The 17,181-nt window shown below is 39.2% G+C and overlaps 2 protein-coding genes across 2 annotated transcripts; one reads left to right on the forward strand and one right to left on the reverse strand.

Moving 5' to 3' along the window:
* Positions 1-511: 511 nt before the first annotated feature.
* LOC137927233 (collagen alpha-1(I) chain-like) lies at positions 512-6,893 on the forward strand (the record flags this gene model as incomplete). Its single annotated transcript, XM_068771013.1, has 2 exons — positions 512-3,986; positions 6,721-6,893. Coding segments are annotated over 2 exons (3,648 nt in total), but the record flags the coding sequence as incomplete, so codon positions are not given.
* On the reverse strand, positions 6,331-15,276 carry LOC137927315 (uncharacterized). The gene is made up of 3 exons (XM_068771104.1): positions 15,189-15,276; positions 7,559-10,139; positions 6,331-6,459 (listed from the first exon to the last, which is right to left on the reverse strand). Exon 2 carries the CDS (start codon positions 9,834-9,836, stop codon positions 7,560-7,562), a length of 2,277 nt encoding a protein of 758 aa, XP_068627205.1. The 5' UTR covers positions 9,837-10,139; positions 15,189-15,276; the 3' UTR covers positions 6,331-6,459; position 7,559.
* Positions 15,277-17,181: the final 1,905 nt, after the last annotated feature.

The raw sequence follows: 17,181 nt of genomic DNA on the forward strand, positions 1-17,181 counted from the left end.
AGACAACAGCCCACAAGGACCAGACGGTGGCAAAAACCCGAAAGGACCAAGCGGAACCCCTGGCACGCCTAAATCACCGGGAGACAACAGCCCACAAGGACCAGACGGCGGCAAAAACCCGAAAGGACCGTCCGGAACTCCTGGCTCACCTGGCTCACCGGGAGACAACAGCCCTCAAGGACCAGACGGAACCCCGAGCACACCTGGTTCACCAGGAGACAATAACCCACAAGGACCAGACGGCGGCAAAAACCCGAAAGGACCGAGCGGAACCCCTGGCACATCTGGCTCACCGGGAGACAACAGCCCTCAAGGACCAGACGGCACCTCCGGCACACCTGGTTCACCAGGAGACAACAACCCGAAAGGACCAAGCGGAACCCCTGGCACACCTGGCTCACCAGGAGACAACAGCCCACTGGGACCAGACGGAACCCCGAGCACACCTGGTTCACCAGGAGACAACAACCCGAAAGGACCTAGCGGAACCCCTGGCACACCTAGCTCACCTGGAGACAACAGCCCACTAGGACCAGACGGCGGCAATAACCCGAAAGGACCCAGCGGAACCCCTGGCTCACCTGGCTCACCGGGAGACAACGGCCCTCAAGGACCGTCCGGAACCCCTGGCTCACCTGGCTCACCGGGAGACAACAGCCCTCAAGGACCAGACGGAGGCAAAATCCCGAAAGGACCAAGCGGAACCCCTGGCACACCTGGCTCACCAGGAGACAACAGCCCACAAGGACCAGACGGAACCCCTGGCACACCAGGTTCACCAGGAGACAACAGCCCACAAGGACCAGACGGCGGCAAAAATCCGAAAGGACCAAGCGGAACTCCTAGCACACCAGGCTCGCCGGGAGACAACAGCCCACAAGGACCAGACGGCGGCAAAAACCCGAAAGGACCGTCCGGAACCCCTGGCTCATCTGGCTCACCGGAAGACAACAGCCCTCAAGGACCAGACGGAAGCAAAAACCCGAAAGGACTAAGCGGAACCCCTGACACACCTGGCAACAACAACCCGAAAGGACCAAGCGGAACTCCTGGCACACCTGGTTCACCAGGAGACAACAGCCCACAAGGACCAGACGTAGGCAAGAACCCGAAAGGACCCAGCGGAACCCCTGGCACACCTGGCTCACCAGGAGACAGCAGCCCACAAGGGCCAGACGGAGGCAAAAACCCGAAAGGACCAAGCGGAACCCCTAGCACACCTGGCTCACCTGGAGACCACAGCCCACAAGGACCAGACGGCGGCAATAACCCGAAAGGTCCGAGCGGAACCCCTGGCTCACCTGGCTCACCGGGAGACAACAGCCCTCAAGGACCAGACGGAACCCCGAGCACACCTGGCTCACCAGGAGACAACAGCCCTCAAGGACCAGACGGCGACAAAAACCCGAAAGGACCGTCCGGAACCCCTGACTCACCTGGCTCACCGGGAGACAACAGCTCTCAAGGACCAGACGGAACCACGAGCACACCTGGTTCACCAGGAGACAACAGCCCACAAGGACCAGACGGAACCCCGAGCACACCTGGTTCACCAGGAGACAATAACCCACAAGGACCAGACGGCGGCAAAAACCCGAAAGGACCGAGCGGAACCCCTGGCACATCTGGCTCACCGGGAGACAACAGCCCTCAAGGACCAGACGGCACCTCCGGCACACCTGGTTCACCAGGAGACAACAACCCGAAAGGACCAAGCGGAACCCCTGGCACACCTGGCTCACCAGGAGACAACAGCCCACTGGGACCAGACGGAACCCCGAGCACACCTGGTTCACCAGGAGACAACAACCCGAAAGGACCTAGCGGAACCCCTGGCACACCTAGCTCACCTGGAGACAACAGCCCACTAGGACCAGACGGCGGCAATAACCCGAAAGGACCCAGCGGAACCCCTGGCTCACCTGGCTCACCGGGAGACAACGGCCCTCAAGGACCGTCCGGAACCCCTGGCTCACCTGGCTCACCGGGAGACAACAGCCCTCAAGGACCAGACGGAGGCAAAATCCCGAAAGGACCAAGCGGAACCCCTGGCACACCTGGCTCACCAGGAGACAACAGCCCACAAGGACCAGACGGAACCCCTGGCACACCAGGTTCACCAGGAGACAACAGCCCACAAGGACCAGACGGCGGCAAAAATCCGAAAGGACCAAGCGGAACTCCTAGCACACCAGGCTCGCCGGGAGACAACAGCCCACAAGGACCAGACGGCGGCAAAAACCCGAAAGGACCGTCCGGAACCCCTGGCTCATCTGGCTCACCGGAAGACAACAGCCCTCAAGGACCAGACGGAAGCAAAAACCCGAAAGGACTAAGCGGAACCCCTGACACACCTGGCAACAACAACCCGAAAGGACCAAGCGGAACTCCTGGCACACCTGGTTCACCAGGAGACAACAGCCCACAAGGACCAGACGTAGGCAAGAACCCGAAAGGACCCAGCGGAACCCCTGGCACACCTGGCTCACCAGGAGACAGCAGCCCACAAGGGCCAGACGGAGGCAAAAACCCGAAAGGACCAAGCGGAACCCCTAGCACACCTGGCTCACCTGGAGACCACAGCCCACAAGGACCAGACGGCGGCAATAACCCGAAAGGTCCGAGCGGAACCCCTGGCTCACCTGGCTCACCGGGAGACAACAGCCCTCAAGGACCAGACGGAACCCCGAGCACACCTGGCTCACCAGGAGACAACAGCCCTCAAGGACCAGACGGCGACAAAAACCCGAAAGGACCGTCCGGAACCCCTGACTCACCTGGCTCACCGGGAGACAACAGCTCTCAAGGACCAGACGGAACCACGAGCACACCTGGTTCACCAGGAGACAACAGCCCACAAGGACCAGACGGCGGCAAAAACCCGAAAGGACCGAGCGGAACCCCTGGCACAACAGGCTCACCAGGAGACAACAGCCCACTAGGACCAGACGGCGGCAAAAACCCGAAAGGACCCAGCGGAACCCTTGGCACACCTTGCTCACCGAGAGACAACAGCCCTCAAGGACCAGACGGAGGCAAAAACCCGAAAGGACCGAGCGGAACCCCTGGCACGCCTGGCTCACCGGGAGACAACAGCCCTCAAGGACCAGACGGAACCCCCGGCACACCTGGTTCACCAGGAGACAACAACCCGAAAGGACCAAGCAGAACCCATGGCACACCAGGCTCACCAGGAGACAATAGCCCTCAAGGACCACACGGCGGCAAAAACCCGAAAGGTCCGAGCGGAACCCCTGGCACACCTGGCTCACCAGGAGACAACAGCCCTCTAGGACCAGACGGAACCCCTGGCACACCAGGTTCACCAGGAGACAACAGCCCACAAGGACCAGACGGCGGCAAAAATCCGAAAGGACCAAGCGGAACTCCTAGCACACCAGGCTCGCCGGGAGACAACAGCCCACAAGGACCAGACGGCGGCAAAAACCCGAATGGACCGTCCGGAACCCCTGGCTCATCTGGCTCACCGGGAGACAACAGCCCTCAAGGACCAGACGGAAGCAAAAACCCGAAAGGACTAAGCGGAACCCCTGACACACCTGGCAACAACAACCCGAAAGGACCAAGCGGAACTCCTGGCACACCTGGCTCACCAGGAGACAACAGCCCACAAGGACCAGACGTAGGCAAGAACCCGAAAGGACCCAGCGGAACCCCTGGCACACCTGGCTCACCAGGAGACAGCAGCCCACAAGGGCCAGACGGAGGCAAAAACCCGAAAGGACCAAGCGGAACCCCTAGCACACCTGGCTTACCTGGAGACAACAGCCCACAAGGACCAGACGGCGGCAAAAAGCCGAAAGGACCGAGCGGAACCCCTGGCACACCTGGCTCACCAGGAGACAACAGCCCACATGGACCAAGCGGGACGCCTGGCACACCTGGCTCACCTCAACAAGGCCCATGTTCGCGACCTTATCCACCAGGACAAGGAGGGAAACTTTCAAAGTATCATGGAACAAAAGGTAACTCTTTTTTTGATTTACTTCCTTAAATTACTTTACACTTGTAGTCTCTTTTTTCTACAATCTCCATCTGCCATTGCCTAGTGTATCTTTTGAGTTTCCTTTGGAAACCTTACACGTAGATTTCTTTATGATTTTGCTTTTAAAATTCACTTTATCAGTACAGATGTATTTACTGCAACGTCTATTACTTCCAATAGGTTCGGTTACAATCTTCTTGCATCTTACCTCTTCCAAAGAGTTCAACAAATTCTTGCTTCCTTATGAGTTTACGTAAAATATTGAGTTTACTGGTGGATGAAAGGCTATTGGATATCTATTCTGGGTTCTATAACTAGTCAGACCCTGGTTGGAGACTACCTTTTAAAGATCTATTTTGGAAGTCTTTGTCAACGCGAGAAGGTGCTCCTCTGGATTGACCGATGACGTAAGGTTGCTGAAAGTCGTTAGATTTGTGCATTGCAAGACTGGCCATTGTTTCTTTCGATTAGACTTATGCCTTGCTGGATAACCTTTTCAATAATAAAACCTATTTTTTTTTCAGAAATCCTTAGTGCCTTGAAGACGGACATCAATATACACTTCCTCCTGCTTCCTGACGGTCCAGACAATTCGAAAAACTGTTACTGTACATGCGAAACACCAAATTCTCCTAAAATTATTTCAATGAAAGATATTCCGGCAATTATATCTAACTAACTTCTTTCATATATAAGTGATATATCAAAAATGTGTTCCCTATATTCGTATTGTGTGTATTAATACAAAATTTTGTGTATTATTTCAATAAATTATCATGCATTTATTAAGTTTTATTATTATAAACAATCCAGAAGAGAAACGGAATCCGCTTTAAGCTTGTCCTGCTGAAAGTTCTAGAAGGTCTATGTCCAACAGTGGATATATGTTTTAGCCAAATTAAATAGGTTCAGCTTGAAGTGAAGCTGAAGTAATGGATGAAAAGTGGTACAATGCGATTAAAATAAGAATAGGACCGGCCTAGCGCCATGTTGTGACGTCACAACGGGAACTTGGTATAGTGTGCAAAAAAAGCAATGTTAAAAAATAATACCAGTGGCTAAAGTCACTCGCTCGGCTACCTTCGAAGCAGTTTCCAAATGCTTAATGAAACTTCCAAATACATCACGCGATATATGAATATTGCCATCTGGCCCTGGTACGATTCTTGCTTGTTTTAACTGGTCCAACAACATAATGGCACGTTTTTTCTCTTCCTCGAAGTACTTATCAACATTGCTGATAATCTCTCGAGCTCGCCGATGTAAAACACTACCTCTTTTGCTCATTGTAGAACAAATTAAACAATCAACAAAAACAATTATTATTATTTTTTAATTTTATATATTTAATGCTGACCGTACTTATATGAGTGAAGTTAGCCGAGAGCCCGTCCTATTCTTATTTTAATCGCATTGTACCATCGTTTCCTCAATTCCAGATAAAGAACGCCGCCGCAAATTCATAGATTATGGCAGGAAGTTTGTCAAAGAGGTTATATACATAAATGAAGATTAAATTAAATAAATATAAGGTCGATTATGATTAAAAAATGTACCAAAAAATATCCTCGTCACTGAAACCGTAGCAAAGTAATGTTAGAGTTCAAGCCCTTGGCGGCCAGCCATTTAAAACTCGTGGAATCCGCAAATGCCATTTGAGTAGCAGTTTTCTGTTCAAAAATATAAAAAGGAGCCAAATTTAAAAAAATACTAACACGTATCCTTTACGACCTAACAGTGAGTCTGTTCCGGGCTAAGCCAAAATCAGAAAATCCATAATTTTTATTATATTTACTTGGGATTCACAATAAAATTAACAATATGATATATAAATAATAATATTTAATACCTGTCTTCTGCCTACCTTATATAGAAGCCAGACAGATGTACACAGATAATGTAAAAGAATAAATTAAAGCAAAATATTTATCAATTAAAAAATTCATATAAAACATATCGTTTTCATATATTTCAATTTATTAATAACAAGCAAATCATAAAACAAATCGAATTATTATTGATAGGATAATTATTTTTTAAAAAAATAAGCATTTGTTACGGATTGAAATGTACAAACTTTTTGAATTTATAAGTTCGAATTATTAATTTTAAAAAATGACAACACAATAAAAAAGAAATGTCAAATTATTAAAATATTCAACATGGTGATTGTCTAATGTTTTAATATCAGTGAAAATTAGTACTAATTAAGCAGCGACGCAACTTCGAAAAAAACGCAAAACTAAACGACACAAATCGAGGTTTTGGTGTAATTAATTAAAAAAAATATTAAAGGTAGTTTGACGCAATAAAACCAGTTTAAAGTTAAAAAATTATTGGATTTATTAAAATTTCACTCATTGTAAAACCGCCATTTCCACATGGATAATATTATTTCAACATAACATGATTTATTTCATTTAACAATACAAAATGGGCGGCAACATTCAAAACTGGAACAGATAATAAAATACAGTTTATTATATGGCAACAATATACAAAACTTAAAAATTAATAAAAATATGCATATATAGAAAAATAGAAGTAATAAAATTATCGAATTGTAAAAAACCCTGTCCCGCCCAAGAAAGAGATGAACATGTATTTAAAATAAAAAGAATAGTCTTATGGCATTTTCCATCTGGGTTCTGGGTTCAATTCTTTCTTAACTCGCGCAAAAATTTACAAACAGAACGACATGAAATATGTTACAGAATGGTCCAGAACGATAAGAGCTGGATCTGACTCCAACAAAATAGCACAACATGTGGACATTCCAAGGCAGTTCTCGTACACCAAGGTATCCCAATGCAAGCGAGAGATATATGTAGTGTTTGCCAACGTGGAGCCCACGCCACACAGGTGGGCAATTCGAAAATGGACTTAACTAGCTTTTTGTTATATTGGGCACTGCGGCTTAAAGGTTGGTTAGCGTCACACACTAAGTAAGAAAAGGACCAATATTTAGTCACTTCCGCACATGCAGTGGTAGTCGTGCAACAAAGTGCACCGCCCGCCAGCCCGCTGATAAATGCGCGTGCGGCAAACAATGCGAACTACACAACTGCCACCATTAAATCACTTAACACGTGTTTTACCCCTCCACGGGGCATCTACAGGAGTTATGTTACACCGATTAGTGCCAAACACAGAGTCAAATTATATTATTTTTACCTGCATTTATCGGAAGTGGCTAAATATTGGTTCTTTTCTTACTTACGATGGACTTCCGCAAGGTAATGCCTGATTCCATTAAATACCCACTAGGTGGTTTAATGCAAAGCTGCTTTTTGTAGAAACCGACCCACAGAGACAATAAACAACCCACAAAGAGAACAGACAAAAATGTTCAGTACTGAGTTCTTTTGAAAATAGGGGAAGCCTATATCCAGTCTACTGTGAGGGGCAGGCATCTTCAATGTGCCAATTCACAAGACTATATTGGTTTCTTTTGTGATTACATCCTGAGGAAATCTCTGTGGCTTGATGAGAGCTTCCCAATATCCCAAAGTCACTACAAAATAACTGATAAGTGTATAACAAAAAACTCACCTTATTCCATAGCGGAAACATCCAAATTTACATTAACGTAACTGGCCCCCATGTTTTCCTTATGACGTGATGACATCACATGTTTCTTTGCGTTCTCACCTTCCTCCAGGTCAGCCTCACAGACCCCGCACCGGAGTCTTCCAAATTCATAGTACACATATTTATTCCTTGCCCACATATTTATATTATGCTTCAACTCCAAATAGAAACGGAAGACGTTCTCCGACGAGGGCCTCTTTGCGAAATGCTCAGCGTAAACCAAATGCATTAATAGCGACCTGATGGAATTGTAAACACTCTTACAGGACTCGCATGTGAATGAAGCACCTTCGCTGTGAAGAATATAATTTCCATGCATGTAAACACTTATGATGTCCCCTTTGTTCGACCGAATTCTACTTTCAGCAACCAAGTTCTGGTGTTCAACGCTTGATAGTATATGTTTCACTGCATCAGCAGAGTCTTTAAAGACCAGATCACAGAAATCACACTTAAAGACTTCTCCAGTTGAGATCTTGTTCAATATGAACAGGCCCTCGTCCAAATCAAACAGAGCCGAGCAGAGCAACTTTGCAATAGTTTCCACATGCAAGTTGCTTTCAAAGTGCTCAACGATGGCAGCGAAGGATGGAAGAGCAACATACTCCGGACATATGGCACAGATGTAATGGTTCCCGAAGCTTGCATAGTATTCAGAGGGCCTGCAGTGGTTCTTATAGAGGGTGGTAAGCTTGTGAGGAGCGGCGTTACGAAGGTGTTTCTTCTGTCTGATATGGTTGAACAGCACCTGTCTAGGACCTTTCAAGGTCATATCACAGCATGTGCAATAGTTAGCGATCTTCCCAGACGGCCGTATAAAATTCTCGATGACTACATGGTCTCGACTGTTTAGAGGTTTACCAACGCTGGCGAGGAACTTGGTCCAGTCGAGGGATTTTGGACCCCACTCCTCAGGCACTAGACCATCTGTGTTGTTCGTCTTCATCTTATGATACAGCTTATCGGAGAGCTTCCCCAAGTGGTTTTCATCAAGGATGTGGATAATTAAGGTATCATTATCGAGTGAAGCTTTACAAAGTCCACAGTTGAGTCCGTTGTGGTCATCTGTGATGTGATGATTGCGTAAGAAGTCTTTGTTCAAGTCCTTTACCTTTTCGATTGTTGAGTTTCCAATGGAGAATGGGATGTTCTTGTCTGCTTGCATGATGCAGGCAAGGTTATGGATGTGGGTGTCACTGAAGACATGGTTCAATACGCTATCATATCTGAACCTCAAAGTATAATACTCGCAAGCGATGCAGAAGAATGCAAGTTTGCCCGTTCTATCATCAACCAGGGTCAGTAGCTTATGGTTCAAGAGGAGTTTCACGATAGCATTCTCTATTGGACCGTAGTAGCGGAATTTCTTCGTCACATTCTTCACCTGCCTATCAGAAGCTTGGTCATTGTCATCATTATCAAAATTCTTATTTGCATCTACTGCAAAGTTTTGGTTTACATTATCTCTGATGCTCATTATGATCGGTGCTACTGAACTGGTCTGGGTGGAGAAATCTATCATATATATATCTTTGCATAGCTTGTCATAAGCCTCCTGGTATAGTTTCATTGCTGCATTAATGCTTGCTTCGGATTTATCAGGTAGCGTTCTCACTAGTGATACCTCCAAAATAGCAGAAAAAGAACGTTCCAGCTTCTCCATTGGTTTAATCATCTGGATGATTTGATCGATGTTATGATTATCACCTTCTAATGCTGACAGTCTACGGGACATCTTTGGGAGAAGGATTGGCTCCGCTACATCTATACTTTCCCTCTTGAGTTTAGGCATATGCACTTCTAAATTAAAATGTTTTTGCAGCGACTCCATTAGAGGGATATCATCAAGTATCTCTATTTCAACATTACAATCCGTACAGATATGGACTTGCTTTGCATTATCTATTGTTTGGAATTCAGCCTTCAGCAGTTCTGGAACATCGCTCACAGGTAAACTATTGAACCTCTGCCTCTGCAAGCTGCTTTTCTTCTCCGTTGTAAATATATATTCAACCTCAACACCCTCACGCTTCATGATGAATATATTCTTATGTTCCTCATCTAAGTTCTTCAAGTATTTAAGCACCACTGCATTCCCTTGCGTTATTGGATGGTTGATTACATTCCGGAAGTGTTTGGCTAACTTTTTAACCTCGTCTACCTTCCGGAAGGAGAGGACAGTCAGCTTGGACATGTCGTTTGTGATTTCATTTATGGATTTTTCCATATTGTCATTCATGTAAAAAATAGTTTATAAAATATTATATATGTATACACTTGATTCTTATATGCTATGATGACTCGTCTCGGTTGAGTCCAAGATATACAAGTCAGTGTTGCCAAGCTACAGTGAGCTTCTATGGCAATTAAGCGGTCTGATCTGATCTGTTTTTTTTTTTTAAATGTCCGTACAGTTAACGCCAAATACTTGTCGATTTGTGCGTGATGTGATATTTGATTTTGGAAACCGGAAATGGTGAGAAATTAAAAAATTTTGTTTCTGAATTTGACTGTTGATTTGATTATTGCTGCATTTCAAGACCTGAAACGAAAAAATAAATAGATGAATTTTTTACATGCCATGTGGGGCGGACATTTGCAGTTCTCATTGAAAAACAAAGGATTCTTAAACAAATGAATTGTAGGCTCTAATATAGATAACTTCATATCACATATGCGCGTACGTAGAGTACCCGGCGATAAATATTGCACATCGAACTTTTCAAAAAGACAATCGGTTAATTTCGGCTTCGTAGAGCGTTATCTCTGTCGCACGAAATACAACGACTGACAAAACGTAACATAGGTAGTGTGGAACAGAGATAGTGCTCTACGAAGCCGAAATTAGCCGATTGTCTCTTTCCAAAGGTCGATGCATAATATTTATCGCCGTGTATTGTATATATAATAAAAAATCAATGGCTTCAGAAATAAATCTAACAAAGATAATATAGTAAAAAAGTATTTTTAAAATTAAAACTGCATTTATTCACTGCCAGAAGTTATTGCCACATTGCAATAGAAAAAAAATTGCATTCCATATTTCAGAATCATTACTTCATAGAGTGAATGATTGTAAATTGGTTTAAAAATTTCACAAATCTATAACTAATTATTCGGTATAAAATATTTCTGCCTGCATACTCATCAGGATATATCCTGAACCTTAAGACTTGGAGACTTGAAGTTTAGTAGGAATATTCCTTTTACCAAGTATATATCAGCTAAGAAGGATTAACAGTAATTACAGTTATAAAGGTTGTTGAGGAGCGATCAGTATCTGATTTAAGTTTCCTGTCATCATGTATCAGCTGTTTTTGTATAAGTCATGTAAATATCAAAGCATGATGCAACATCTATAAATACTAAACTAACATATGTAAATACTAAAGGTTGACAGCAAAACATGTTTTTATCGTTGCCTATATATATATAAATATATATATGTATATATATATACACATGTAAATGGACAATAGTAGTTATGTAAGAAGCAGAAGTTAATTATATATATATAGGTATGTATATGTATATATATATATAGTAATATATATATATGTATATATATAGTAATTATATATATATATATATATTGTGTGTGTGTGTGTGTTTGTAGGTGTGTAACATATTTTTGAACCCTTATCGATCGCATGTCATCTCTGACGTGACAACGGTAGTTCTCTACAGCGGTGTTAGAATTTTTTTTGATAAAAAATAAAATTTATCAATTTTTATAGTATCTTCAACATCAGATAATGAGGGGAGATTGGATGGGTAACTACATATCTTGCAACCCGATGGTACAGAAAAACATAACGACTACTTAGTAAGTGCTAATCGTAAATAGCCTGGATGAACACTGTACACCAGTGATTCCCAAAGTGGTCTATATCGACCCCTAGGGGTCTATGACAACCTGTAAGGGGTCTACGTCAGCGAAAAAAAAAATGGGCGTCCATGAAATGAAAATGGGGGTCCACGATAGTGGATCTCAACACATACACTGAGAGTACCTATTTACTTACATCATACTATCTTATAATATCAAAACATTTACATTACATTACAATATTGTACATGTTTATAAAATTGTGTAAGTTTTAGGATGTTGGTATTCGCTTTGTGGTCGCAATACATTTTGAACATACACTAAACTTCACTACAGTTAGAAATTTACAGGAAATCAATATCAGGTAAGTAGAGGGTCTACCCAACACGGTAAAACATGGCAAGGGGTCTGCAAAAAAATTAAAGTTTTTAATTAACAAATAAAAAATAAGAGTTGATCGATGATTTTTGTATGCTGCATCATAATAAAATAAAAACCAAAAAAATTGTCTAAATAATAAAATAAAAAATTTAGGGGTGGACCACCCTTATCACTTAGGGGTATAGAAAATAGATAGCAGCCGATTCTCATACCTACTGAATACGCATATAAAATTTGGTAAACATCGGTCAAGCCGTTACAGTGGAGTACGGTAACTAACATTGTGACATGGAAATTTTATATATTAGATTATTGTTAGAGACACAAGGAAATAAACTGTCTATTTGTCATATCAGCCCATAGATGACCACTGCAAGGTATAGGCGTCGCCCAGATATCTATGAGGGATTTACCATAATATATACCTTGTATGATACACCATGTTTGATAGGCAGGTTGGTGCTAGGAGTATGTGGTATTATGTTCCGCAGTTAGTGAACAGTGGAAATCATATAATTAATGCACCAAGTTTAAATTATATATGACTGTTTCAAAGGAATCAAACCTGATGATGACCTATGATTGTAAGTCCAGTCTTCACCAATGGACTACCACAGCTCAAACTGTCTATTATTAGATTTATAATCAATTAGATACACACACATCCAATCTAAATATATTAGTAAGATTCTTGAATAAATAAATATACATGGCAATTTAATATTGGTGTAAATGCTTGATAGGGGTGAATGTGTGACTCATTTGCTGTCAATGTATGGTACACCCTATAGATATTTAGGTTAATTATTGTTTACTATCTGTCGTAGACTTTGTACTAACAGAATCTATTTCTGAATTTAATAATGATATTTATGTATAATAATATATAATATAATTATAATAAAACCTTTTTTTATATCCCTTCACCTATACTAAGTTTAACATTTTTATATGAAGTCTAATAAAATTTTATTTATGTTGATTCATTTGGAAACTTTCTTTAGATGGGAACTCAAATTTGGTATGGGTCTCCTCCAGCTTGTTCCACTTTTTAGCTAGCTTGGTACACTTTTTTTCTACCGTCTCTCATTTAAAACAAAAGATAAAACCTTCATGTTCTTTGATGCATCAACCCATTCATCTGACTTCGGCGAAGCCAAGAATGTCGATTTTTATTTATTTCTTTTGAATGCAAGAGTTCTATGTATCTTGTTGTGGATGCTGTATATCGTGCATCGAATGTTCTAATGTATAGTATTTTTTGTGTCAGTTCTTTATTATTTACTAGAGGGTTTTGGTCAGTTGCCTTCACGAGGACCAGCCGGCTTGGCAGAAACATATGTATATATATATATTGAAATGAAGCGATAATTTTTTTTTGATTTCCTGATAATAAAATACAGTATGTTTGGTAATAGATATAAAAACTTTAAAGAGGTGAATGTATAACATAATTGCTGTCAATTATATACAATAGAATTGTTTTTAAAATTAAAATTACTACATATTAAAATTAATTATTGTTCACTATATATTCCTGCAGATTTCATACCCCCAGAAATTATTGGCCTGTGGCATTACAATATAATAACAGTAAGGAATAATTTCCATTTACTGTTTCAGCCCGCAGATGCCCACTGACAACCAGATGATCAGACGTAAGATGATGTATTGTAACACTACACAGTTGACCACAAAAGGCTTTAGTAATTGATGCCCAGAGAAAGATATGACAATGTTATCTTCATCTATACATCAACGCTTGATAGAATATCATATACACCAATATCTCGCTTTGTGTTGTTACATTTTGCGTTTTTTTTTAAGTTGCGTCGCTGTTTAATTAGCACTAATTTTCACTGTGCGTCGTTAGATTTTCGAGGTTGCGTTGTTTTGGTTATTCGAGTGTTTAATTATTTTTAAATTTTCTTTTTTTATGAAAGATGGCAACACTTTTCTTCTAATTGCGTCATGCCATCAAAACTAGAAAATCCATGTAATTTGAATACAGTTTTATTTTCACTTTGTTTTGCTAATTTTAAAAGTTCAGTTTCAATTACATAGTGTATTGTAATGTAGTGTGTTGAGCTTTTTTTAAAAGAAAATAATAAATTTATAAAAAAAATTATGTGATGTTTCTGGTTACAAAAAAGATAAATATTATTCCAATTTATTTATTGGCAGAGTTATATTATTTTTGTTTTTTAAATGTTTAATTCATTCAATTTTTTTTCTTCAAAACTAGTATTATTTTACCCTGAAACCTATCTTCGATCTTTACTTGGTTTGCTGTAGAAAATCTTAATTCACTTTGTGGCGTTTCAATTTGCGTTGTGTTTTTTTGGAACATAACCATGACGCAAAGTGAGGTATTGTTGTACATCATTATACCATAAAGGCAGGCAAGTTACAATCTGTGTGGTGTTATGGTAAGCAGAAGACACTACTACCTGTCCTCTGGAAACTTGTATGAGCCATGGCAATTCTATATATTTGATACAAGTGTAACTTATACAAGATTGTATTCATGGAATTGAACCCGCAACCTATGAGTGCAAGCCTCCATCTTGTATTCACTAATTTAGATCTCTACATATTAAAATTAATTATTATCTGTTCTTGCAGATTTTGCACTGTATGTAGTTATTGAGCTGTCATACAGGATGTTAAAAAGTAGATAAAAAAGTTTTAAAGGTCTTTGCTGATAAATGAACATACGTCTATAACCAATCATCAAATATATGTTATTATTAGTGTAAAGATACAATAACCTGAGGTAATAAGGTGTATAGTATAGATATAAATAAATAAAAATCTTTTATGTATATAGAGGGTAAATATTCCATAGACATAAAATATGATATACGAATTCATTTAAATATATACAATATTGTCAGACAATAACATTATGTAAAAGATATTTCATTTAAATTATCGTAATGTATGAAACCATTATATGTAACAAAAGATATGTGACCTAATTAAAATTAAATTAAATTATACACTTAATCGAAATAAAAACCGATTATAGGTTAAAATATTAATAGGTTACATATATATAGTTAAAATTGGTTGATAGAAACAAAGAGAAAATTTAACTTGTAAACAAGTTATATTGGAAAGTTTCGATTTTAATAACGATAATATAAAAATAAACAAGATATACTATCAATATGCGATGGCTGTTTACTTCCAAAGTTATTTATATACATGTTAATTATATAAATAACTTACTAATGAAAACTATAAAGTGAAAAATAAATATCGTAACCCTTCTATATAAGTTAGGTTATAATGATGGTGCATATATCTATAACTGTAAAACTTATATAATATATAGAGTAATTAATGTCAGTTATTAATATAATTAAAGTTAAATACCTGTTAATCTTGATTTTGTGCATGGCAGCTGGAAACCGCTTAATTTGTGTGTACGGACATCTGACAGTTGGTGACATGTTAGGCGATAGACGACGGCGCAAAGATGTACAGTCCTACCAGTATATTAAATAAGAAATATTACAGTATTAATTATACAATTAAATATAAAATCAACTATTGAATTTAATAAAATATTTAATAAAAATATAAAGTATTATTTTCATTTCTAATACAGATTATAAAAACTGTAATTAAAAGTCTTTCATCGAAATTATAAAAATTAGTTAATTTATAAAAAATACACAATTTATGGTAAACTCTTATTTTAACACATGTACTTCGCTTGTAAATTATTAATTTATCGTTTCTATTATAAAATTATGTAAATAACAATCAACTTTTCGTGGTACATTTAACACATTTCCAAAAATAAATTTTTAAACACAAAATAAGAAATATATTAAAGGCTTGGAAATGCATGCATTTAAATTATATAATGTTAATACTACATAGTTTCCATTGTATCATTGAATAAAAATAAGCTCTATTTATGTCATCAAAAATAAATATTCTTACATAATTAAGTTTAAAAAAATATATTATTCTGTGCATTAACGAAACGTTTTTGATTGAAAATTATCAATAATTTAAATTTAAGTTTTTGCTGTGTCATTAAATTGATAATATTCAATAGTAATTCTACCCACTAATTTATTTCCTTTTATTATTGAAACACTATTTTTTTACGGCTTGTAATTCAAAAGTATTGCTCATTTAAACTATCAATTGTTTCATAAAGAACGTAAATGTTACTAGTATTATATATTGTTATAACTTTATTTATTATAGTAGATTTTATTCGCATTATTCTCTCGCAGCATTCAGGACGTTGCGTGAAATGATATACATAATTTATAAATGCGGTCACCTTGACTTGTTTACTCAGTTTTACTCGCTGAAAGTGTAATATCACCTCTACAGTTAACACGTGTCAGTAGAGATGGCCGATAATTGGACTGTAAAGATAAAATTTTATTTAACAACACACATTCAAGCTTATATACCCTTGCTTATAAAACACGTTGGTAAATATCAAAAAAAATATGTTTTATTGTTCTGTGACTATTTAAAAAAAAAAACTTCAACTAGAATTTTTAAGTATAACATATTATTATCATAACCTGTTGATTAATTTTCCATTTTGTTTTATTACTAACTGTTTTGACATACATTGTACTGTGGCAAGTTATTGCTCTGTCGGACTCCAATAACTAAAATAGTTTATAACATATTTGATCATTGTATCTTTTAAATAAATATAAAGTGATCAAGAGCAAGTTAAATTACTTATTTAATTTTAGTTACTTTATACTATCTATGTAATAAGAGATGCATCTGTTCAGAGATAACATAAATTTGCAACGCGTAACCTGTCAAACGCGCGAAGTTCAAAGGGGTTCCAAAGACGGCATGTTCACAGCAAACTGTCAAATGCGCATAGATTCAATAGTAATTTCAGAAATGGCTCCTTATTCGCGCCTCCTTCATTCGCGGATTAAAAATGCGACCCAATCCCTCTATTTGCGATTAAAATATCTTTATTCCGTCAGTCTGAATTGAAAGAACTTTAAAAGCTGTCGAGCAAGACAAAATTACAAAATTCAAACCATTGTTTAAGTTTTAAGATAATTAATCAAAATATTCAGACTTCAATTAAACTGTATTTTTTTTGTTATATATATGTGTTCCTTTATTTATTTTATCACCCGGAACGTATCTTTTATAATTCCATATAAATAACGTTTCCATATTTTCGACATATTTATGAAATATATATCATGCGGATAAACAGCTTTTACTATTATTTTCTTTAAGAAAGGTTTCAAATTCTTGCGGAGTTCAGCGAAACAAGAACTCTTACCAGGTATTAGGAAACTTATCAAAATACGAAAGAAAAATGGCGAAATAAATATTTCTAACAGATAGATATAAA

Source organism: Battus philenor, unplaced genomic scaffold (genome assembly GCF_028537555.1).
Source record: "Battus philenor isolate CCGP_79_NKW_IND1 unplaced genomic scaffold, ilBatPhil1.0.hap1 SCAF_30, whole genome shotgun sequence".
Taxonomy (NCBI): domain Eukaryota; kingdom Metazoa; phylum Arthropoda; class Insecta; order Lepidoptera; family Papilionidae; genus Battus; species Battus philenor.

What these genes read in the sequence shown, in the direction of transcription:
- LOC137927315 (XM_068771104.1), bottom strand. Translation starts at nt 9,836, where the DNA reads ATGAATGACAATATGGAAAAATCCATAAATGAAATCACAAACGACATG.